Source organism: Clavelina lepadiformis, chromosome 4 (genome assembly GCF_947623445.1).
Source record: "Clavelina lepadiformis chromosome 4, kaClaLepa1.1, whole genome shotgun sequence".
Lineage (NCBI taxonomy): Eukaryota > Metazoa > Chordata > Ascidiacea > Aplousobranchia > Clavelinidae > Clavelina > Clavelina lepadiformis.
The window spans coordinates 1,382,072-1,407,264 of record NC_135243.1 but is presented as its reverse complement, the minus strand read 5'-3'; the positions used below and the strand labels follow the sequence as shown (position 1 = coordinate 1,407,264).

Here is a 25,193-nt window from a genome sequence, read left to right as displayed (position 1 = left end):
AACACTGTGATAATGACATATCGTTAAGCAAGTTTGACAATTATCAATGCATTATGCACTATTCAGGTGCCACAGCCTTTGAAACGACCACTGTAACTAATTTTCAGTGTTTTAAACAAGACCGTATAGAAACTGAATTGTTATGTAACGTGCAAAAAGACGATTAAATAAAGTGACAAAAAAATATTAGCAATTAAATATAAAAAATAAATATAAACATTTTTTTTCGTGGCATCTTCTTTGTGAAATTTTTTGAAAGTTAAGAAACCTTTTTTGCTTGTTATCAGCGCAAATGGTTGTTCGTTGCACGGAAAACTGTTTTAAAGATGACATATGTAAAGTTGTATTTCAATACGACAGTTTAGTGACATCATATACATACTATGTGTCATACATATCGTGTGTATAATTACCAAACATACCTGCACCATATTTTATGATATCACGTCTTGATAAAATCATTCACAAAGTCTGACAGATATGGACGATACGATTCCAGCAGATGTACTCCCGGTAGGACAATGTTGTCGGAAATGAGTTGGCCGTATTGACTGTGGCCGTTTTGATCGCGATACTGGATGAGAGGACGTTGGCTAAACGCGTTGCGGTACGCAAGTGACGGTAAGACGGTACCGTTGATAGAGTGACATGTTGCTCTGGACATAAAATCTCCAAGGCTGGAACCCATGGTTTGATGTCCAAGAGTGGAAGACAGTATCTCAGTAGGGTAGATCTTCCTAACTGCTTTGTAGAGTGTGCCAATCAGCTTCGTGAGTTGACAATGTGGGAACTTGTTCTCTTCGTTGAACGTAGTGAGAACTTCGGAAATGAGATCGTCCTGTTGTCCGTCAAAGGTTGCAAGAAGTTGCGAGAATTGAGAGTGTGGCGTTTGATCAGATACACGCCTTGGTAGGTTAGGACGAAAAAGAGCGAGTCTGTCGAGCTCTGTACATTGCTGGTAGCGATAGATAAAGTTGTTGTTGTCGCAGTGAATGTGCTCGCCATAGCAGCTTTTCGCACGTGTGGAACACTTTCTCCAGTGATGTACGGAGATCCTGAGGTCAGGTAAGGAAATTCTATATAAAGATGTAGAGTTGTAATGGAGTAGCATCTTATGCGATACCAGAGGCTTCGTTGGGGGGCAGTTGATATGCAAAGGTTCTCGCCATATAAACATACGATTGCCCGTTAAGCAATATCCACGCTCCATTGAGCACGATGCAAGCGATCCAAGCGACGATGTCATTGTGTCGGTGACGTAATCGTAGTAAATTGTAGTGTGAAACAAGAAGTCGTTGGTTACAGTCCCTGAGGCTGAAGTCGGCCAGACAAACTTGTAATGGACGGCATTCCGTGTGGAGTACGCAGCAGGGTTAGATCGAATGAGTGGAACATTTGATGAAACTTTGGTTTCATTTCAAGACGTACATTTTTGATTGTAAGGTGGGTGTGCGTCAATGGTATCGGCCGATTTTTAATAACTCCCAAAAAAGAAGTAAATGGTGCTCCAGGACGTAATTTGTGAAGTGCAAACGGTTGCAGGAATCTTCTGGAGATGCAGATCTGGAGCAAACACGTTAGCAGAGCAGTTGTGTATTGTGAAAGGTGTCTGCTTTTGGCAATGCATGTCGTCATCAAAGGTGTACAACCCGAGTGAATGCGAACGTTGATATAATAGAAATTGTTGGTTGCCCTGATAAAGGTTCACCTGATCGGCTGATGAGAACAAGAAAAAGCATGTAAGCAACAAGCAAACGAACATGTTGTTTTTTATAATTCGTTAAACGTTTCGGTGGAATGATTTTGCGACCAGTTCGAGACGTCTTTATAGCCGCCGGAGGTTTTGTTGATTCAGAAGCAATGACAGTAGTTGGTACTGTTTGTTGTCTCGCTGAGGTGGAAGGCAATGACGGCGGAGCAGGATCTTGGATCTGCAAAGAAAAATTTTGTTGTTGATGCGAAGGTGGTTATGGTAAAGGGACATCAATATCGATAGTATAGCTAGACTTAAGACGGTCGAGGGAGACGCGGTCCGGTTTGCCCTGACGGGAAATAACATAATACTTTTCGGATCTTTCCAATTCTGGAAATGGACCAACATAAGGGCGTTCCAACGCTCGTTTGACATGGTCACAGCGAACATAGACGCGGTCACAACGTTACAAATCCGGATGAACGTAGGACTGTATGAATTTTGTATGAGCGGTCGTTGGACTAAACTGAAGGTCGTTGATGAAGTCTCGGTAGGCACCGAGGTAGCTGGATGTAGGAACTGCAGAGGCAAGCTTGGAGTCAGAAAAGAAATCACCTGGGAGACGTAAGGTGTGTTCAAAAGCTAACTCAGCAGGTGTACATTTCAGGTCCTGAAGATAGCGATTGCGCAGAGCAAGGACAATAAAACCCAATTTGTGAAACCAACGCTCAGGTTCATCGGAACACTTGATGGCGCGCTTGATTTCTGCATTTGCACGTTCTGTAATTCCATTGGAAATGGGGTGATAAGCTGTAGTCAGATTATGTTGAACACCAAGAGAGCGCATAATTTCCGCCCAGGCAGAACTTGTGAAACACGGTCCACGATCGCTTGTGAGGATGATTGGAACGCCGACCAAGGAACACCAGTGATTTACAAAGTAAGCGGCAACGGTTTCTGTAGTGGCATCAGGAAGTGGTATGGCTTGAAAGAAACGAGTATATCGGTCAATACAAGTAAGGATGTATTTATAACCGTGTGAGGTTGGAAGTGGTCCAATCAGGTCAATTGAAACATCGGAAATCGACCTTCAGGAATTTTAAATGTGACGGGTGCGGTTTTGGTGTGGCGGAAAATTTTTCCTTCTTGGCAGTTTGGGCATTGTTGGACCCAGGTAGCGATTTTTTTACACATTCCTGTCCAGATAAATCGTTCCTTGATGAGCTTAATGGTGGCTTTCTTTCCAGGATGCGATAAGTTATGTAAGTGAAGAAAGACTTGACGCCGGAAGGAGGAAGGAACCAGAACACGCTCTGCGTCAGCGGACACGTCACAAAGAATGGTTACGTCGTTATTGGGCAGCTTGCAGTGTTGGAGTTTGAGTGCTGCTGTTGCGGTGCGTAGTTTTTGAATAACAGGATCAGTGGTTTGAGCTTGTGTTATTTTCTCATACTCTAAAGGCGGCAGAAAATTGGAAATGGCATTAATGTCAGGTGCTACATTGTGAGACCTTGACTTGTCAGCTGAACTGGCCGATAACAGAGAAGTTGCGGCCGCGCTATCTACATAAAAATAAATATCATTGCAGTGATCATAAACAGTCAACAAAGGGCAGCCTCTTGTGGCAATAGCTGCGATCGACGGGGCTGAGCGTTCAAATGTTGCGTCGACCGCCAAACGTTTTTTGTCGGTTGCGAATTATTTTCCCACAGGGAGCATGACGGGTGACAGCGGCGCGCATCTCTTCCGAAGCGTGCGTGATAATAACATAAGCCATTAGAACCATGGGAAGCACCAGGGTAATCACCATGGTAATTGTTGCGTTGATATTCTCGTTCCGGAAAGGTGGTAGACGAATTTAAAAACTTGTCATTGCGTTTGTTAAGAAAGGAAGGACCGAATGGTCGTTTATTATCTCGATAAAAGACGTTATTGTTAACTGATTCGTGGAACCGTCCATTGTTTTCGTGTGGCCTACCGTTGTTGCCAAGTAGGGTTGAATGCTTGAAAGTAGGGTTGCTGGATTCTGATTGGTGAAGTAAGGATTTCTTTGTCCGAAACTCTTTGTTGCATGTTGTTGTCCATCCGTATTATTGATAGCAAGCGAAAGGTTGTTCCGAGGAGCTAAAAGTTGTTTAAGCAACAATACTTCGTGTGCTTTGCTTGCAAGGCTTTGGAGAATGACATGTTCCACGCTGGCTAGCGCAATTGCGACGTCTGGCGGTAACGCTTTGAGAAATTTTGCACGAATTAGTTTAACCACTGGGGGGAGTAACATTCTCTTGACCTACTGCACTCATTAATTCCCGCATTAAATGTTTGGTCGACTGATCATGCAGCGTGAGGTCAGCCAGCAAAAAATCCAAATGATCCTCACGTTTATCAAAGTTCCTCGAAATTTCGTTGATCAAGGAGTCGTAACAGTCATGAGCCGACGCAGAAGGCAAACGAAGTAACGCGTCGTCTTTAGCCGGTATTGTTTCTACTGCTAACAAGTAACGGTTTGTTTGGGAAGAGATGCGATACAGAGAAAATTTGTGTTCCAGGTGGGAGATCCATGCTTCGGGATTGAATTTCCAAAAAGGTAGGAAGCTTGACAAAATGAAAACAAATCGTTTCGCGAGGCATTGTCCTGTGTCCGCACACTTGTCAGTAATTTAATGTCAGCACCCAGACCAGAGGTTCCAGCCGCCTCATTGCTGGGGGGATCTGACGACTGTTCTCCGTTTTCGCTCGACATGGTCGTATCCTGAATTGACTCGTCGGGCCGCGGGGTTAATCGTGTGCTAACGTGGTACTTTGACTTAGTTTTGCCTGGTATTGAAGTAACTTTTCGTTGTATCTGCAACGGTTTTGACATTTATCAAAACCGATAAAAATTTCGACGACACCACGAAAAACATTTCGGTCCCAAGAGAACCCGAAGAAATATTTTTCAACAAAAACTTTTATTTCATACTACAGCGCGATGTGAAAATGATAGCCTAAGCTAGGTGAGCATGCATTCCAAGCTGATGAGCGTGCATTACAAACTAGGGTTTCAGCTAGTTGTAAAAAAACATGCAAAATCCACTTACCAGTGAAGTATGGCTGTAAGGATTGAAACACGTCGGGTGAACGTCGGGGTCACCAAAATGCAGAGGTCTTGCACTGCTTGTCAGTCTTAACTTGTGATTTCGGACTTAATTTACCTGCCGATTTAATGATCTGACTCCATGGTTCCGTGCGGTTAGAATCCTCCAACCTTTTACTAGCCGAAAGCTCTTACGTTATTACAGATACAGTTTATCATAAACGATCCTTTATTGTAGGAACTGTACAGATTCCAAATATGACACAATCACAAACTTATCATTCACGATTTAAAACAAGTCTAACGAATTACAATTAACGCAAATAACGTAATACGTTCGTACGATTCTGTATCTCTGTCTGAGCGGTTACTCGCACAGACGTTTGAGCTTATAACAGCGTGGAGCGGTGTGAACGGAAATGTTCGACACAAAATACACGAACATTTCAAAACGTGCGAACGATAAACACAAAGCGTTGGCAATGGGAATTAAATTCAGTTAAAACTAGGGTTGTTATGAAATCACTTGGTAACGTACTAAACGGCGTTTTCACATAAAGTTATTTAGAGCAAGTTTCCAAATATTAGACGACAATTGCAATATTTCAATAATTAACTGGCGAATACGTTCCCACGAATGATATAATGGTATTAAAAATGCCTCCCAGGCCACTACAGTGTCATAAAGATAATTAATCTGCCATTGAACCATTGACATATTTTTTCCATGTCGAGCGCAGGGCAACATCGCCATGAGCATATAAACGTTTAAATAATATTTGTAAATGTTGTAAATGTTGTAAATGTTCTTCTTGATGACGAGATAACAATAAGACGTCATTAAGGTATAAGAAACAAAAATTTACATCTCTCGTAATTGAATCCATAAAACATTCAAAGCTTTGAACAGAAGCTGAAAGCCGACTTTGCTTTATCTTCGGAGGCAATGGGGATTTGAAAGAATGCTTTTAATAAGTCACACTTGGAAAAGATCGTTGCATCGTGTAACTCACTAGTGAAATCTCACAAGTTCGGAAATTTGTAACGGTCAGATTTGGTGACAAGTTTGAAATTACGGAAGTCACCTACAATTTTCACACCACCGTTTGAATTTTTCCAAGTGCATGGGAGATGGGACTAGACCATGTGGACTTGTTGAGCTCAATAATGCCCTGACTAATCATTTTAACAAGTTCTTCTTTAGCTGCACGAAGTTTCTCGAAAGATAAACGCCTCGCGGGAAAATGAACTGGCGGTCCGGTCGTTTTGATTTTGTGCTGATCCTTGTCCTTAATTACTCACCAACATAAAGACGCATGAAATATTTCCGGGTGAATGCCGCGAAATTCGGCCAAACTCTTATCAGATGGTGCGCTAAGCGCTTTTGCTGAAAAAGATGAATTTTATCTGGCGTCGAATGTACTTAGCCTGGCCTCGTCAAGTTTAACAACAAGTTTAGCGCTTGCTTCCGACGTCAACCGACCGACAAATTGGTCAACCAACAAATTAAAACGCTTCAAGAATTCCGCACCAAGAATCAGATAAAGGATGTCCACCAAGGCGAAAGTAAATTGAAACGTGCAAGAAGTCATGAACTCTGAAGTCAACTCATGAAGACAGACCCCAATGGATTTGTAACCATAAGTTTGCATGCGACTACTATTTAAGATGGAAAGAAATGCAGTTAGTTGTGCATTATCGTAACAAGTACGAGACAAAAGGAACAAACTAACTTGACAACCTGTCAATGATAAAAAAAATTATGGTTGAGTTGAGTTTAAGTTTTGCTCACTGATAGGTCTGTCGGAATTGTGACCACGTAAAAATTCCGACCTAAGCATTTTTTGCAGCATTTAGCCGACTATTCCAGTTGCAAGGTGGCTTGCAGTGAAAAGCTCGATGAACAAACTTGGAATGGTGAAAACACAACCCAGGAAAACCAGTGTCCTACTCGTGACCAGAGTATTTCCTATTGAATCGGTGACCGAAACAATTAACTGGCCCAGATTTGCGAAAATCATGAAATCCATTAAAACGGTCACGTTGATGATTTTCCCCGGACGCAGCTTGTGGCGCTGAATGGGACATGGTTGAAGCTCTCGATGTCATTGGCTGTTCCAGTTTTTTTAATTTCTCGGAAAGTGCATCTAACCAACTCATTAATGACACTTTGGCGTGGAAATGAATTTGAAGAGACTGGTTTTGCGACAGCCATGATCTTGTCCTCCGTGAGGGGGCGTCAAAGACCGAAAACTTAGATCTCTATGGTATTGTTGGACGTCCTACGTAGGGTTTTAAAAAACATGTTTAGACCAATCAGAAGGCAGCATGGTTGGTGTGGTTTTCTAGCCTGGGAATTACCCTAGCAGTTGGTGTGCTTCAATGTCCCAAGTCGCGTGCAGAATTAGGCTAAAAATTAGCACGAAAGTAGCTAAAATTGGGTTTTTTAGACCAAGCATTCTAGTGTTTTTATTTTGCGCCTCTGTAAAAAAAGTTTGAATCATGGTTTTTTGATGACATTTTATGGAATGGTAGTTTTGTAATGATGTACGTTGGGTGGAATGATGTGCTTGACCCTTTTATGAATACTCGCAACTGCACAGACACTGGGCTTCCGAGCACCAACCCCCAAGGCTGCGGCGACCCAATTATTGCTGTTCTTTATTTCGTGTTTTATATATTTATTGTGTTTTTAGGTAAGTAACCTTTCACTTGATATTTGCAGTTTTTCTCTGACCAATCCACCATCTTTTCTTATTTGCAGTTATTGTTAATATGTACATCGCCATTATTTTGGACAATTTTGACGAAATATTGAAGCAGGACGAAAGCGGCGTATCACAGGGAGATTTTGAAACATTTTACATGGTATGGGGCAAATACGATCCGCAAGCCAGCCAGTTTGTGACGCTTACAAAACTGTCCGACTTATTGCATGACTTGCATCCTCCGTTTCAACTAGCAAAGCCTAATTCAGTAAGATCTCTGAAAATATATCTGCGATTACTGCCAGAATATGATTAAGTATTGGTCATACTCTGTACTGTCTGTAGTGGCTTTAGTGAGCGAGGCGGTAATCCAAAGCATACTAAATTGACATGCAAAATTTCAGAGAGCTCCATATGGAGTATTTTTCAAGTAATCAGTATTTTAATAAGTTTACTGTATAACAAAACAAACAAAGATTTTATAGCATTTTTTGGTGTTTGAAGCCACCTGAATCGCGTGACTAATTTGACCGGAACTCGCCGAAAGCCTTGAAAAATCGGCATTTTTAGCGTTTCCTAACCTCTTTATGCATTAAGATATCGTCTTTACATTTGATCGGTAGATGGGTACATTCCCCTTCAGTATTCAGCTATAGGCTACCCATACCGATCGACTTCATTTCAGCCTCAATTTTAGCTGTGCTCGTCTCGAAGAGTTGGTCAAAGTTGCATGCATTTGTATCATCCATCGCCATTAAATAACCTGAATAGTTTTGACGCGACAGTACGACACACACTGTAATTCAAATTACAGTAACGATCGCGACGTCATAATGCGCATTGTTGCTAGTTATTCCCGTGTATGCATTGCAAAAGACGGTAAGCCTACGAAAGCAGACAGTTACAGCTTTCACTTCGGGCAGTATTTTTAATTCCGCAATAACGTGATATGGGGCTAAAGCCGATAGATTCTACCACGTGTAAGTGCTGGATTGAAATTGACATGCAAAATTTCAGAGAGCCCCATGGAGGATTTTTCAAGTAATCTGTCTTTTAGTAAATTTACTGTATAATAAAACAAAAAAAGATTTTATGGCATTTTTTGTTGTTTGACCCCCTTAAGCGAAAGCTTGTCCAAGTTTCTTTCTGGATCAATTTTTAATATTAATTGCGCTTGATAAATCGAAACTGTCCAAGAACAATTTGCGCCATATATTATACGCCATCTCGTCGTCAAAATTGTACGAGCCTAAGAGTGACTTCATGTATTTTAAATTGTCACTCGGCTATTTGCCTTGAAAAGTCTTGCTGTCCAAACGAGCACTCAAACGTTTATCTCAACTCAAATCATAGGTTAGCGCGGATTGGCCAGAACGACGGGAGTTTCACGTCAACAAGTTATCAACCATCAATCGTCCTCACTCATATAGTAACAATAGCCGCCAGTGTATGCGGTCTTTATGGCGAATATGTTTGTTGTTTAATGCCTCACACAAGTAATACAACAACGAACTAAAAATTTTCATAGTGTAAACAAAATAAAAAATATAATCCACCGGCAAAATGACTGAGTGCGGTGAACTAAACGTCAAGATTCTAGAAGGGGAAGATTCTGCATGGGTTCGTGGCTGAAAACTGGACAGAGTGACGCTGTGTAGGACGGTGAATTAAAATTTGCGGCAAATCAAGCAAGGAATCACCGCAGAAACCAAACAAAAGGTTTTCAAGATCTATCAGCCCGAGGTGGCTCAGACACGCGAAAAGCCAAATCACAGGTAAGATTATGGCCGGAGCAGGCGGCGAAGGAGCAACCTGGGCGTGGCCTTGACCATGACGTAAAGTTGAAAAGTTGTTTTGCATATCTTGGAGATAGGACATCTTCAACAACTTGTCGTCGGAGTCACCAGATTATATGGCATGACATGAGTTCACAAAATTGTGTGGACTACATAAAAATCAAATTATAATTTAAAGCGCACGAACAATATAAATGCAATAAAGAGAGAAGACAACGCGTTATAAAGGAATTTATTATCACGAGCTATCTTCGTTAAGCAGATGTCAGATATAGAATACACCATCCTTATAACTACCTCTGTTTTCAAGTAAGTGATGTTGAAAAGTTTAATGCTTGACAAGCAATATCGTGATAATGCTACCAGGCTAACACAAATAAACCTGATTCTATTGGCTTAGATGACAAAGACTGGTACAACTGGGCTGTGCTCACTGCTCAGGAGATGCTCCTTTACTCCAACAAAAAAGGACAAGAAGCAAAAAAATCAAAAGTAATCGTCTTCATTGGTAGGCACACTTAAAGGTTTCCAACCAAGACGATATACACTTCACTAGGTAGCTACAAAAAACATGTGAACGTCTGTTTGCCAATTAACAAAGGAAGCGTACTCCAACCCTCACCTTTCCACAAGGTAGAGTCAACAAAAAAACATAAACCTGCCAAAGGTGACCAAGGTACAATCCAACCAAGGAAAAGCGTTAAAAAATATCTTTTCAATCGGATTCCAATCCTGCCGGCCGGGAGCCGTGAACTGTTTGAAATTAAATATTTACATGTTGTAAGTATACAGGATTTTCCATTTTACAAGTTGAACAGTAAAATTTTAATACCTCAAATAATCGATATTAGTGGGATTGTTTGATTGTAATTCTGTTTGAATTTGTTCTAACAAAGTGCATAACATTTGTTATTATATAGTTAGGAACCACATATTTTAGCTTAAATTAAGGTTATCTTGAACATATTCGTTGTGATTGTTAGCATAAATGCCGTGTTTTTATGTGAAAAATAAATCAAAGAATCGTAGCACTTGTGCACGTTAGCATTCCCTGATTGTTAAAAAAGGTCTTTATATTTCGAGGAAAGTAATTAGGGTAATGAAATTTGTATTAAATGTCTGCCTATTGTACTTACACAGTTATACTTTTAAGTTGTTTCGTCCTTGTTTAACCTTGCATTTAGTGGAAACGTTTATAAACTTACGGCATTGCACGAATGAGAAAGTTTTTAAACAGTGACGAAATGCCACCATCTCAATATTAATGTGATATTTATCGCGATAACAGCAACTGTTAGGTAAGAAACTCTGACTGTGTCAAGTGGCTTCGTATATTACATGGCACGAATGAGATTAAGCCACTAATCTTTCACATATAACGAAGTAAATGCCAATCACATCGTACACTGGGTTTAGTTGTAGCCATCATTGTTTCCAGTGCATCGGTGGTGCGTAGCCCTAGTCAGCCATAAAAAGGAGTTGCAAACTGTATGCAGGCAGATTTATGGGTATTACTTGGACCACAATAAGGTATGGGCAATGTTTTTTCAACGAAATCAACGTCTTAATAGTCAATGATAAAAATTTTGGACTGATGACGGTCACTTTTTTTCCAGTGTAGTAGGCCTAGGCCTATGCTACATAGCCTAGACATGAAAAATGCTAGTCCTAACTTCATTATCGATATTGAAAGCATTCATTGCAAATGCAGCAGAAGTAGTTCACAGATCTGCCAATTTGACTGACCTATGCGTCGAAGTGATGAAGCTGTTGTCTGTCGATCCACAAAATTACTGTGATGCTCCCAGGGAAGGAATTCGAAGCATTATGGAAAAGGTATGTTACAAAAATAAACATAAATAAAGCCTATATATATGGAAAAGTTTATCATAATTTTGTGAATAATTTTATTTCTCATTGTTGCTTCAAGTTTAATTTGTAGCTTTGTTGACAAGGCTAAAAAGATTATTATCAAATGTAGTTTGATTTTATTGTTGGTGTTTAATTACAAATATGCCTGTAATTTTGTCTGTAATTAATGTTAGTTTCTCATCATCTCCACAAGTTTAACCATTTGTCAACTTGGCTAAAACCACTGCTATGAAATGCTGTTTAAATCTATAGACCGCCTAATTATGTATAGCCTACATAGTTTATTTTTGTTTTGAAGAGTTGAAAATTATAATGCGTTAATCACTCGACTTGATTAAGATCGATTTCATCCGGATGGGAACGACCGTTGCCACAAATGTTCTCCTCGAGAGGAAAGGTGAAAGAATGGCACTTGCTCTCACTGAGGGTTGGAGAGATCCTCTTGGAAACCAATCAAGACCAAAAATGTTGAACCTCGTAAGTTTATTAACTCTGATATTTCCAGTTGACAATGCAGTTGTATTCAGCTACTACCTACTGGTGACTTTAAATGTGGGTTTTGTATTTTTCGTCTTTGCTTATTTTATAGTTTTCATGGTGTTTAATATTTCGTCAGAGATGAGTTTATTATTACTTTTTACTTTGATTTAAATCAGCGGTTCTTAACCTTTTTGATCTGCTTTCCTATTCCTAATTATATCCTAGTTTTCTGTTGGTTGTAGAACTGCACCTACGCTTATGTTAGTGTCAGGCAAGAGCTCAAGTAAGCCTCACTTCTCTGCGTAATTGTAGTAGTTTATTTGTTTGATGCTGTCATGCATTCATACATGTGAGTCTATGCTGTTGTTACAATGAAATTACATACAGCTTGGCAATGCATATGTTTTGGTGCTTACAACTGTTTTGCTTTGTTTGGCAGCAAAAGTAAAAGAATGCTGAGTTTGAGTCTTGTTTAAGCTCGATTGCTTTAAGTTGTCGTGGCAAAACTTTGCATCATCGATTGTTTGGTTAATGGTTATTGTTCACTTTGTGATGCTGGTCTATTGTGTTTATATATTGATTAGTCATTATGCTATTGCATAATCAAGTTTAATTTAATATTTTTAACGTTCAACTGTGACATCAGATGTCTATGTATGCAGCTTTTCCGAGTATGAAGTAGCAGTTAAAAAGATTGCCATGGAGATGAGATTTAAACAAGTCTTAACTATCATCTCAAGTCCATGGTCAAGATTGTCTCGCACGACTTCGCTGCATGCGTAGATGCCTACCTCACACTGTGAGTTAAAGAATATGTAGAAGCTTTCAGTCTGACGTCAGCAACATAGACATCAACTCGCTCTTTATGCAGTCTGATGGTGGCCTCACTCCTATTGATAAGTAAGTTTGTTCGTAAGGCTGTGATTATATTATTATATTAACATGAAGTATAACAACAGATCGTCATATTCATTTAAATCAGCGATAAGCAAGCTACCAACGAAGTGACACCTATCATTGCAAACTGTGTTGTAGGTTGAGGAACGTAGTTATAGGAGCAAGTAACAGCTCCAACTAATTATGACATCGTTTGTGTCTATGATCTGGCCCACCTGTAAAAACTCAACACTCAAACAGCCCTTGAGTTGGAAAAGATTCATCAAATGTTTACGTCTTCTGATATAAAATACAACATCTCACACTCCTCAAAGCTCAGGTTCGATGGAAATAGAGCAATATTATCCGGCCCAGCAGGTGGCGTAGTGGGGTACACTATGACATCATTTGAAGACCAACCCAGCATTGGGTACAACATGGGAGGTATGGTGCCGCTAGGATATCCAGTATCAGTATGAGCATGTACGTTGCATGCATGCGCAAGCTAGGTAAATATTAATAAGATTACGTAAGTTATGTCCTTATGTTGTCATCTTGATACGACGGGGAATATGAGCATGTGTTCAAGTCTACTACAGCTGGTGTCACCATACAAGCACCACAGGTATTTTATTTTGAAATCTTAAATTAAGACAAAATTTCAACAATGGCACAAATTTTCCTGTTAATGTTAACATCAGGACAAAGTTTGTTTTTATTTCAATGTGCTGATATGTGCTAGTATGTGTTGTTTGGACTCTACATGCTTTGTTATATTTTTGTGTATTCAGTCAAAATCAGTTAATCGCATAGTCAATTTTCCAAGCTTTTTTATGCGATTAATCGGTGTATGTGTACCTACATTTTCTCCGTTATTCTCTTTTAAACACCGGCGCACGCATTCTTGCTCCTCCGCCGATTTTTGGAATGACTCAATGCACAACAAGTATGACGTAACAAGTGAGCTTCCTTCTTTTCGATTTCGACACAAAAAATTTTTCAATAACAAGGATTCTATCGGACAGACATAAATCTTTTCGCTTTGCTGGCTTACTATTTCCTGGCATTTTATATCGTATACGTAGGCTACAGTACAGTACAGGTATTCTACGTTTTTGCAGTGGTTTGAGCTTTGCGACGTAACAATGCTTAAATAAAAATTAGTCTTGTTGTTCTATTGTGATGTAACGATCCGTAACAATCCTTAAATGAAACGTAGTTTTGTGGTTCATAATCACTGTAGAGAAGGCTTTTTTTTTTGAAGTTTTACTTTATTGTTCAAATCATTTACGTGCTACTGTCTCTATAGCCTTGCGAGAGATCTGACGATGATTTTTGTTTATTGGTGAGGATAATCTTCAGCGACTTAACACTTCATCAAAGGAAATATGCGGTTAAGTGATACAAGTCTACAAATCAATCAAGAAAACCTATTCGATTAACCGATTTATGCGATTAACCCTTATGCGATTAACCGTTGAATTTTCTTCACAAGTGAATGGGAATGGTTTGGGATTATGCAATGCAATGCTATTAAGCGATTTATGCCTTTAACCGATATGCGATTAACCGATTTCGACTGTATATTATAGTATTGAGTATCTTGTTTTCTTTCGATCTTTTTGAGATATTTTATCTTTACCTTTTGTAAAATATTGTGACTTTGTGACTTTCATAGAGGATCTGTCAGGTGATTCACGGTCCAGCGATCATCATCGACAAAACCAGCACAATCTTGGTGGAACCTGACTGCAAGGGAAAGATGACTAAGAAAGGTATTGCGGTATGACATCATGGTTGCGTATGACTATGTATTGCATTATGACATCATGGTAACATCACTTTAGATTGTGTTGAGGGTTGTCTTTTTGTTACATGATAGACTGACAACATCATTGTAGCTTGCCGCGATTAGAAATTGTAATTTTGTGAAAATTCGCTTATTCAGGTAACATCACCATCATGATAGGGAAGGGAAAGCCGAGGCATATTGGCAAGGAATTGGACGCCATCCAACTCTCTATATTTTCACACAGGTCAGTGTTATTTCGTAGATACAGTTTTTGGAAGCAAGTTTTATAACTGACAATAACTGGAAAATTGAATATCAAATGCATGCAATGACCATTGGGGTAGTTGTAAGGTGTGGTTGGGTTCTTTGTCATTCTCCGTTATTTTAAATAGGTGGTATTTGTTATTGTTAAGTGTTATTTGGTGGACTGAATTTCTCGAAGCGATTTTTATGACTGACAATTTACCCAAATGACAATAACTGGGAAATTGAATACCAAATGCATACAATTATTATTGGGGTAGCTGTAAAGCGTGGTTGGGTTTTTTGTCATTCCCAATTAACTTTTATGGGATGTGTGCTATACTGGGATCACTGACCCCATCACTATATTATAACCTCTGACCTTTGACATCAAAGGTTCATGAGCATTGCAGAACAGAAGGGTGGGATTCTACAACAGACAGCGATATCCACTAACATTAAGGTCTGGCTTGAACTTGTCATATTTATACATGTTTGTTATTTATACATTACTGGTCTAGATAATCGTCCAACAGTGCTTTTACTTGTTTGTTCTAATTTCTGCGAATTTATTGCACCAAGATTTCTCAGCCCTTGACATTTTATCTGTGGTTCAGTCGTTGAAAGTCCCGTATAGTCTTTGTATATTGCAAGACTTGCTTGTGTAAATACGTTGTTGATAGCTGAGTAGGTATAATTCTATTATGATCATTCTGTGTCATTAGAACACTCATTGTTTATTGTGTAACATTACATGAATCGACAGGAACGACTTGACTTCTTGTGCGCTTTTTTCGGACCTGATGGTGGTCTTGTTTCCAATGCTTCTCACATCCTAGGCCACCTAGGAGCCATGCAGGATGCCGTGCAGTACCAGATGAGGGCGATAGATATCAATGAAGGAGATTGCATCCTCTCCAACCATCCATGTACTGGAGGAGTTCATCTTCCTGATCAATCTCGTGAGTATGATCATGTGATTTGCTTGGTGATGTGATAAATGTTATAGATCTGAACATGAAGTTTGCCATACGATGTTCAAAATATTCATTGTTGTTTCACAACGGTGTTTATGTTAACCAACCGCTACTAAAACATTATCGGAAGTTTGCGATTTATGCTGGGACCACCACCATTATGTGGTTACCTAATTTACCAGCTATGTGGTTATTTGGCAATTTAGTTACCAATGTGGTAATTTATGTGGTTACTAACAATCATTTGTTTAGTTGGTATCATATCATATGAAATTACATGATTATATCAGACAACATTATGCAACATGGCTTCATTATTTCCAACCACACACCAGGTTTTCATCCCTGAGCACACGAAGCCGATATTTTTCACGGCGAGTTGCCACGAAAAATTTGCCATTCTGTTCGTGGTCCATGTGTATATAGTGCTAGTTTTGCGGTAGCTCAGGCAACTTGACAATCTCTTCTCTCTACAACAAAGGCTGTCTCTTATTTAAACAAGATTAAATCGTTACGTCTTTTCCGAATGTTTTTACTTATTTAATTCATTTGGGTGACTTTTTTTTTGATTAACAGTTTGCGACAGGTTATTTACTTCATTATTACCAATTTGTTACATCACAGTGTATTGTCACAGTTTAAATCATCATCTCGCTGTAATGGTTGGATAATAAAATGTCATATAAACATCTCAATATACATATGTTAATTGATAATCTCGTATTGGTAAATTGGATGATTGCAATTACCTAATAATTTGTTCTTTTCTGATTTGTTTGATATAAATCTTTTGAGAACAATTTTGCTGCATTTCGATCACAGAGCCCATATCTGCACTAGATGTCACTATTGATGAGCTTATAGTCGAGTGTGTGCAAGCATTATCAGATCAGGGTTTTCCCTGAAAGCATCAAAACCGATCTTTATTTGAATCCGAGGTATGAGCGGACCGACTGCGCCCTCATGTGTCAGCCTTCCACGGTGAAAAACTTAGATTTTGTCGCATCAAAGTTTGGTGACTTTTTGCGGACTTTCCAAGCCAGGTGGGTTCTAAGGTCAACACTGGTGCAGTTGAAGTATTTTCCACATTTAGTCGCAAAGAACCTCGTCCATGTATAAGTAGTTGTCGAATGATATTTGTAGAATGTTCACAACCAATTACTATGCAAGAGCTACGCTGTCGTTTTATTAAAACTTAGCATTCAAATTTTTAGATTATTCAAACATTATTATTTAGTTCACTAACATCAAACTCATTCACGCATCTGTAGATACAAGAAAGGATTTGGTTTTGCCAGTCCAGGACGTGACATCATCAACGATGGTGGCAGAGTTGGAGGTATCGAACTTTCTGGGATTGAAGATCATGCTCTAGTGACATCGAGTGGTAAGCCACCACATGTCGAAAAATTAAACAGTTTTTTCATATCTAGTTCTCGTATCCTGGACATAAGATCATATCAGATTTCATCCATCAACAATGCCACCTTCTAATGGAAATAATTCAGCCCTTTTAAACACGTTTTCTATCGCTGATTCTGATATCGCATCCCATGCATAGTTGACGTAATTCGCTGCATCTAGCAGATGATGGTTGCCATAGGCAACACCCGCTGCCCCTCTGGGTAACCTTTTTGCTTGCTCTTGTTTGCGTAACTTCAAAGTCTCTTTTAGCTCATAAAGGCTAAGAACATCCTTAACATACAAATATCTCAACTTTTCTTTAGTGCTGCAATTATACCCATATCGCATGGTTGCTTCCAGCTAGTGCAGTTGGAAGGGAAAATGCCACCTTGACGTTGTTTCTCTCAAAAGCAGAAGAATGACCAGGGCCAGTGTCCATCTACAGGAGAACCCGGCGTCCTGTTTTCTTCTTCACTTCAGGATGAAAAACTTTATTAAACCATTTCCAACACCTGTCAACGTCCATCCCTGCTTTACCCTGACATAGTACTTTAGAGTCCATTCTCGATTCTTGACACAAGCCGGAAATTTTGGTTTCCCAATCAATGTACAAGGAACTTTATGCGTTCCTGTGGCATTTGTGCAAACAACCAGTGACACTCGTTCTTTAGCTTTCTTTTTCCTCGGATAGTGCTGACATCTCCAGATGGCATGAGCAAGAGCTGAAAAAATAACCCAGTTTCCTCCATGTTATAAACATTCTCGGGATCTTCTCATCGTGGAGAAGAATTTTCTGCTATCCACGACGTGATCGGAATCGGCCACTGCCATGAAGCTTTCAAGTCATCCTCTGATATCAATAGCTGTTCAGCGATTTGTATTGCTTTAAAAACGGCCAATGAGGGCGGAAGTGGAAGGCTTGTGCGACGCTTGCTATCAATCCAAACATACAACATATCCTCCAGTTCAGAAAATTGACCAACAGATGCTTGAAATTGTTTTGTTTTGGTCTCTTCAGACCTCAAAGGATATCATTTTCGAATAACTTCTTGATGATTCTTCTAAACCTTTGGAATAATGTCTTCACTCACTTCGTCCTTCCGAGCAAAACTTTACTTACTTGGAGGAGCTGGCTCCCTCAACCCGGTGATAACTTCTAATCTCTGAGATTCACTTAAATCAGTGGTTCTCAAACTGTGGTACGCGTACCACTAGCGGTACGCGAGAGCTTTTTAAGTGGTACCGCGTACCGCTGAACATGAATTTCGATGTGCTGTGAATAATGTGTTGCCCCGGATAGACAAGCTTGTGCTGAAGAAACAGTTGCATCTTTCAAATTAAATTGTGTTTTCTTGCTATTCATTGGATTTATGGTATAGTAATAACGGTAATAACTAATAAATACCGGTACATTTGAGTAAAATAAGTCATTCAGGAGCCAGGTGGTACGCAGTGTAGCAAAAAAAACGAATGAGTGGTACGCGATCGCAAAAAGTTTGAGAAACACTGACTTAAATGCTTGACATCATGCGCAGTTAAAAGTACAGGATTACTAGGAGTAAGCTACTGTGCAATTATACTCACTACCTAACACAATCATTTCATCTGCAAAAACTTGTACAATTTTACTGCAGGCTAGCTCACTACTGCACCCATCTCATGCAAGCGTTGTATATAGTGCATGCAGATTTGAATCCACTGACCTGGTAACTTATTCGCGATTACAAGTTTGATACTTAGGCCTACTTTACTAATCTAAATTAAAAAGTTCATCTCAAAGACCAAGCTGTGCATTTGTTGTCATAACCGTAAACCCAGCAGACTAAAATATACTTGTGTAATTGTTACGGCTTAAAAGGGTTGATTGCGATGTGTAGTTCTGTCACTGTGCACACTTCAAGGGAAGAAATAACAAAAACATTGCGAACTACGCACAAACCGACCAGATTTAAGTTGCGTACTTAAGCTGGAGACTGCTGTGTGCATCACTGGTCTAGATAATCGTCCAAAACTGCTTTTACTTGTTTGGTCTAATTTCTGCGAATTTATTGCACCAAGATTTCTCGGCCCTTGACATTTTATCTGTAGTTCAGCTGTTGAAAGTCCTGTATAGTCGTGTGTATATTGCCAGACTTGCTTGTGCAAATATGTTCTTGATAACTGAGCAGTTGTAATTCTATTATGATCATTCTGTGTCGTGAAAACACTCAATATTCTTTGTGTAACATTACATGAACCGACAGGAGCTACTTGACTTCTCGTGCGCTCTTTTCGGACCCGATGGTGGTCTTGTTTCCAACGCTCCTCACATCCCAGTCCACCTAGGGGCCATGCAGGATGGTGTGCAGTACCAGATGTGGGCGATAGAGATCAATAAGGGAGATTGCATTCTCTCCAATCATCCATGTGCTGAAGGAGTTCATCTTCCTGATCTCACCGTGAGTATGACCATGTGATAAATGTTATAGATCTAATCACAAAGTTTATCATATGATGTTTGAAACATTTCATTGTTGTTGTTTAACAATGGTGTTTGTGTTAACCAACCACTACTGAAACATTATGCGAAGATTGTGATTTATGATGCGTTGTGATTGTGATAATGTTGTGAATGACTGCTTTATCATATCATATGATGCTGAAAAGTTTCATGGTAGTTGTTAAGTGAAACGATGAATTGGTTTCTGGTTTTCTAATAAGTCAGAATTATTTTTAAACCCTGTTGAACTTGTTTTTACTTGTGACCTCACAGAAGTGACAGCGATTCTCATGCTCCCCGGCGATTTTGCTCGTTGCAGCGGGACCCACAATCTCCATGGCCACCTGGCCGACTTGAGAGCGCTAGTTGTCGCTAACCAGAAGGTAAGTGTCTTTGTGACGTCACAACTGTATCAATCACAGACATTACAACGAAGCTTTCTGTTTAGGGAATCCACCTGGTCCAGGAGCTTATATCGAGTTACGGGTTGGAAGTGGTCCAAGCTTACATGGCACACATCCAACACCACGCCGAGGTCGCGGTCAGAAATCTGCTGCGCAAAGTCTCCATGACAACGGACGGCGTACTTCGCGAGTCGGACAAGATGGACTACGGATCAGTGATCAACCTCCGGGTGGAGATCGACTTGAAGGAGGGAAGCGCGACGTTCGATTTCGAGGGGACATCCCCTATGGTGATAAACAAGTTGAACGCGCCGAAAGCGATCAACAAGTCTGCCATCATCTACTGCCTCAAGTGCATGGTGGGCTACGACATCCCTCTTAACCAGGGCTGCCTCGCCCCTATCCACCTCCTAATACCCAAGTGAATACTCCAAATACCCTATCCACGTCCACATTCACCGAATTGGTTCCTACTCGACCCCGATATCCAGTTATCCGGTCGTTCTCAAGAACTTCCAACTTCTCCCGGGCACTGGCGGAGAGTGACGTTACAGGGGCGGGGACGGGGTTTTGAGAGAGATTCTCTTTCGAAACAATTTAACGCTGTCAGTGTAGAGTGAAAGGAAGTTTCACAACTCTATGGTTGACCTTTGACTTTCCTTCATTGTGGTGAAGCCGATATACGATGTATTCGTGTTAATGTTCGTTTATTAACTTCTGTTCTATAGCGAATGTTTTAACTCGGCTCATGTTTTTCTAAATTTACTGAATTTTGTCAAAACTTTACGTTTTTAAGCCGTATTTTGATGCACTCGTAGATAATATTTTTTGCGTCACTCGCAAAATAACAGCGGTAATAATATAAAATACAAAATAACGCGGTGTAGTTTCAAAGAACATCTGGTCGAATTTTTTGCTCTCGCTCTTTCAAACCTTGTCACGTGCATCAGCCCCAGCACTGTTTCTACAAGTTTTAATTTTGAAACAATTTTGCGAGATAATTCACTGAAAGCGAAATGCAGCTTATTCCAACACCAGCCAGACACAAAATCCAGCTCCATGCGACCTGATGCGTGTTGAAGCTTCTCGACTACTTGTGAGTGACCTTGCAGCCCAGCATTGGAGAGATCGCAATCTCAACTTACAGCAGATACTGATTATACACGGCCTACAAGATAAAAATATTTTTTAGGACAAGTTTGTATCTACCCAAGGTCCCGTCTCACAACTACTCGTCTGACCACACATTTACGCAATTTTATGACCTCATTGGCCGTCCCCACGCGTTATCGCGTATCAATAACCGATCCGGTTGCCTTTATTTCTACCTCGCGTGTTGGCGCTACGATTATTCCTAGCTTTTATGTGTACGTTGTACAGTCGACTCCGCTTAATTGGACACTTTGGTTCCGCTTACTTTTGGTCGAATTAAGCGGAGAAACGGCTTTGTCCGAATTAAGCGGAAAATCAATTGTTCGTTTCATGGTCATGCGTAAAGGCAAACAACGCATTTAAAATGCTGTACTGTTGCGTAATAAATGAATTGCAGCTGCGCTATACTGCAGTAATTGGCACTGATCGCATAAAACGCAAAAGAGTTATACCTTCAGGTTAGTTGTATTGTACAGCATTTCGATACCAAACGATTCAACAAATACTGTATATTACTGTGTAACACACACATATACGCACTTTTTGATATCTCCACCAACGCAGCTAACTGCCCAACTGTGAAGCAAGCGTCTTTATTTTTTTCTTCGTTCACTTTTTTTGTACCATTCTGTTCTACAAGATGGACGCAATTGTACCGAGGTAAAAGCGACTATGAAGCTGGCACGGCCTTATATGAGTTCATTGTCGATTGTTACTGCATCGATCGTCATTGTTTCATCATAATCACTCATAATGCAACTGCATCTTGTGTTAAAACGAACGAAGTACTATTTATTTTGTCATTAACCTAACGATAGGAATTGCGAACCTGTGTCCGAATTAACAGGAGTTTTTTTACCTTCAATTTTTACTTTTGTTCCGTTCTCGAGCATTTTGGCCGAATAAAGCGGTTGTCCGAGTTATCCGGTGTCCGAATTAAGCGGATTCGACTGTATATCATTTGCTGCGCTGGTCTTAAGTAATCGCTTGTACACGAAGCAAAATAATGGTTGTTTCCTGTGTTTTTCATAATAATTATTATTCTATACAGAGCAAAGGGTAATTTTGTTTGATAACAATAGGCTACGTTTTAACATTATTTATTATTACGCAAGAAAAGCTGTGTTGATTCATATTTTTTTGCTTAGGTTAGCCAGAACAAATAGAACGAGGTAATTATTTCGCTTTTACACTAAACTATAACTTACAAGAAATACGATTTTTAGTGTGTTTTCCTATTATGTAGCCTACCAGCAGCAAGTAAACGTATATATGACATTATGAATGTCAAATGTTATAAAAGCGTTTTTAAAACAAAATTTGTGAATCATTTACAGTAACTTAGCCAAAGAAGCTTCTATATTGAAGTGTGTGGCCTTTCGATTTTATTTGTCCTTTGTTATTTTATGACTTTGACCTCAGCAAATATTAAACCTGCAATTCTGGTACAAAGCATATATTTAAAAGTAGATCACATCGACATCTTATAAAATTACAATCCTCCTACATCGTCGCCAACTTTTGTTTTATGAAGTAATTTTGTTGCTTTATGACATCATTTGCGAACAGACATGTGATAAATTTACACTTCCTGGCAATGATCTTAACCGAAGAAAGTTGCAATTATGACGTAACTATGATATTTGTTCGATCCCAGGTTGAAAATTGGAATCTGGGGTTTTTAGGCATTCCAGTTAATGCGAGATGACTTTTCAACGGGACGATTCTCGTTGTTGTTCATATTCGCGTCATGAAGCATTACGTAACTGTTACTGCCAATAGATTTTGTCAACGTATAACATTGCTAACTGATTTTAAATCATCTTCAATTTATGTAAAGTACTTTAAGCACCAACCAACCAAAATGGTGATGTTTCAACTTGTAATGGAATGGAGTAAAATTTTGTGATTTTCACTGCATGAATTTTTCCAGTAAGCTGCTTTTCAGGGCAGCTTTAGACAACTCCGTTTCAATGATTGATGACGTAGATTGATTGTGAAATTTGTTGAACTGAATAACGAAGCACGACTTGTAGCTAGAGACATAGTTATCATAGTCGTAGTGAAAACAAATGCAAAGAAATAAGCTAACAAATTTAGCTTTCTGCTTAGTAAAGAAACAAGTCAAAAGAAAAATGAAATTCCAGATACCTTAAAAATATCAAATAATTTACACTGAATTCATTCAATAAAGTTCTTACATTTTGTTAAAATTCCCAACTATCCACAAGTCTTGTGTGTAAATTCCAACCGTCATTATTCCAGTTAGGTCACTGTGAATTTCTAGATGTAAAATTACTAAACCACATGTTTCAACATAACCTGAGATCAGTTGGTGGCAGCAATGAGTTAAAAATAATGATTTCCAGCGAGAAGAAGAAGTCTGTTCCTCTATATAAGCTAGACTGCATGAGGTGTGGGGTTAATTTAGTTGGCTTCTGGTAACTGTCAGTCGGTATTTAGCTAATTAACTGGCAATGAATGTGTTTTAGTTAAAGAACAGTTTGAAGTAATAATGATGTAATGATTTGATGATGAATTCATGGTTTCCGTTGTAAAAAGCCTGTAAAAATCGTTCATGTAAAAATCTGCATTCAACATAAATTCAAAAACTGTCGAAGCTGGCAAGGTGTGTGCAGTATTTAACTATTGTAATTGTAACTTTGAGTAAATTCTTCAAGATTCACCAAAGCGCGTGCTGTTGCTGAGATGGGGTTATTCTTAAGCTTGTCAATGAAGGTCGGTAAACTAAATTTTTAGTCAGAAAAATGACGTAATGTGTACACGATAACAGGTCATCCGTTTCCTTCAGTAAAATCCTGAAACTCTTTAAACTATTACAACGACTGTCTGTTAATTTATTAATTGCTTAGTTAGCATTAAATAATTGCTTAGATTTTTAGTTGTGTTATGCATAATGGTTTAGATATTCAGTTATATAACATTGGTTAAATTTCATTGTGTCATGTTAGTTAGAACTGTCATGTGTATGAAATGGTTTTAGTAAAGTCATAGATGGTGGGAACTAAGGGGCTGAATGGGCCCTTTGTGACAAAAGGGCTGTAGTGGCCTAGGCCTCCGCTTTTTATACTTGAGGGCCAGGTTCCCTCACTTTTAAAAACCAAATCTGTTAAAAATATGGCAGACCTAAAGCTATAGTCGAGTCTCGAATTTTACAAATAAACCTAATCTTGGTCCAGCCGCATTGGACAAAGTTTTGCCATCGCTGTGTACTTGAACTCGTAGTTGTGAAGCAAGTTTATAGAAGTAGCGACCTATCTGACACATGGTGCCCCTCATATAAGGTGTCTCACGATTTGACTCACATCAAATCTTGCAACATGCAAATAGTTTTACGGCGATTAACTTTCCCATCGCCTCTGTGTAGCACAACAACAAACTCCAAGTGATATCATAATTCCCTGTACAAGGGTTAGCGGAAATTTAACTGGTATGACATCACAATCTTTATCCTCGGACTGAGGAAAGTCTTTGCACGACTTAAACCCGACCATGACATGATTCCTCATCGTTCCAGCCCCGGGTTACAACGAGTTGGCTTTTGTGCAAGTTCCGATCATCGTACATATTTTATTTGATTTTTATCGTTCAAATTATCCAGTTACAGTATCAGTAAAGTATCAAAGGTTGCATTGTTACTACACAGATGCTCTCTACCAAGGAGATTTAGATCAAACTAAATCATCTATTATCGCATCAAACATGGCCCAGACCACACAAGAACGAAAAACATTTCAAAGTATTAAATATTCAACAACCCGCTTTAATTTCCCTGCAAAGTATGGGCTGGATAGTGCAAAATTTGCCAATGGCGCTTTTGAACTTGAGTGCATCGAGTGGTTAGTACTATTTAAGATAATGAAAGAAAAGTTTCCCTTCTGGTTTTCGTAAATAAATTTTGTTTCATTATCAAAAGTTTTTATAAGCTTCGGCATGTCACAAGCCTGCTGGCTGCCTTGGTGATGACGCACATGGTAGCGCCCATTACAAAGGTCGACCAACTTCTTAATGAATAACTATAAATGACTTGTCTCTGCTCAGTTAATCATTGATTATATTCTTTGTTTTAATTTCTTTGTCGAGTTAGCAGAAAGCTTTGCCTGTGCAACGTTTTTGTTTAACCAAGAAACCGCGGCGCAGTTTGCGGGTAATTTTTGCGACGAATTAACGCGAGTAAACTTGCTTTGACATTCGTGGCTCGTTTGAAAAAAAAATCAAGATGA

General features: G+C 39.3%; 2 protein-coding genes across 5 annotated transcripts in view; both read left to right on the top strand.

The window, feature by feature from the left end:
- LOC143452340 (5-oxoprolinase-like) overlaps positions 1 to 20,693 on the top strand; it is a 74,081-nt gene extending 53,388 nt beyond the window's left edge. For 2 of the 4 annotated variants that reach the window (XM_076953272.1, XM_076953273.1), the window contains one exon: positions 19,842 to 20,693. In XM_076953272.1, the coding sequence (XP_076809387.1) occupies positions 19,842 to 20,222 (381 nt within the window). In that variant the 3' untranslated portion in view covers positions 20,223 to 20,693. Of the gene's footprint in view, positions 1 to 16,355; positions 16,554 to 16,781; positions 16,898 to 17,241; positions 19,353 to 19,666; positions 19,777 to 19,841 lie in introns of those variants that run through there. The other 2 variants (XM_076953271.1, XM_076953270.1) reach the window with 2 other exon arrangements.
- LOC143452351 (uncharacterized) lies at positions 10,517 to 13,632 on the top strand. Its single transcript, XM_076953298.1, has 5 exons — positions 10,517 to 10,800; positions 10,887 to 11,106; positions 11,482 to 11,619; positions 12,285 to 12,522; positions 12,658 to 13,632. Exons 2-4 carry the CDS (start codon positions 10,930 to 10,932, stop codon positions 12,297 to 12,299), a joined length of 330 nt encoding a protein of 109 aa, XP_076809413.1. The 5' UTR covers positions 10,517 to 10,800; positions 10,887 to 10,929; the 3' UTR covers positions 12,300 to 12,522; positions 12,658 to 13,632.
- Positions 20,694 to 25,193: the final 4,500 nt, after the last annotated feature.

Bases quoted from the DNA above. Each gene is read 5' to 3' on its own strand.
- LOC143452351 (XM_076953298.1), top strand. From the start codon at position 10,930: ATGCTAGTCCTAACTTCATTATCGATATTGAAAGCATTCATTGCAAAT. The intron at 11,107-11,481 runs GTATGTTACAAA...GACTTGATTAAG, and splicing joins TTCGAAGCATTATGGAAAAG to ATCGATTTCATCCGGATGGG.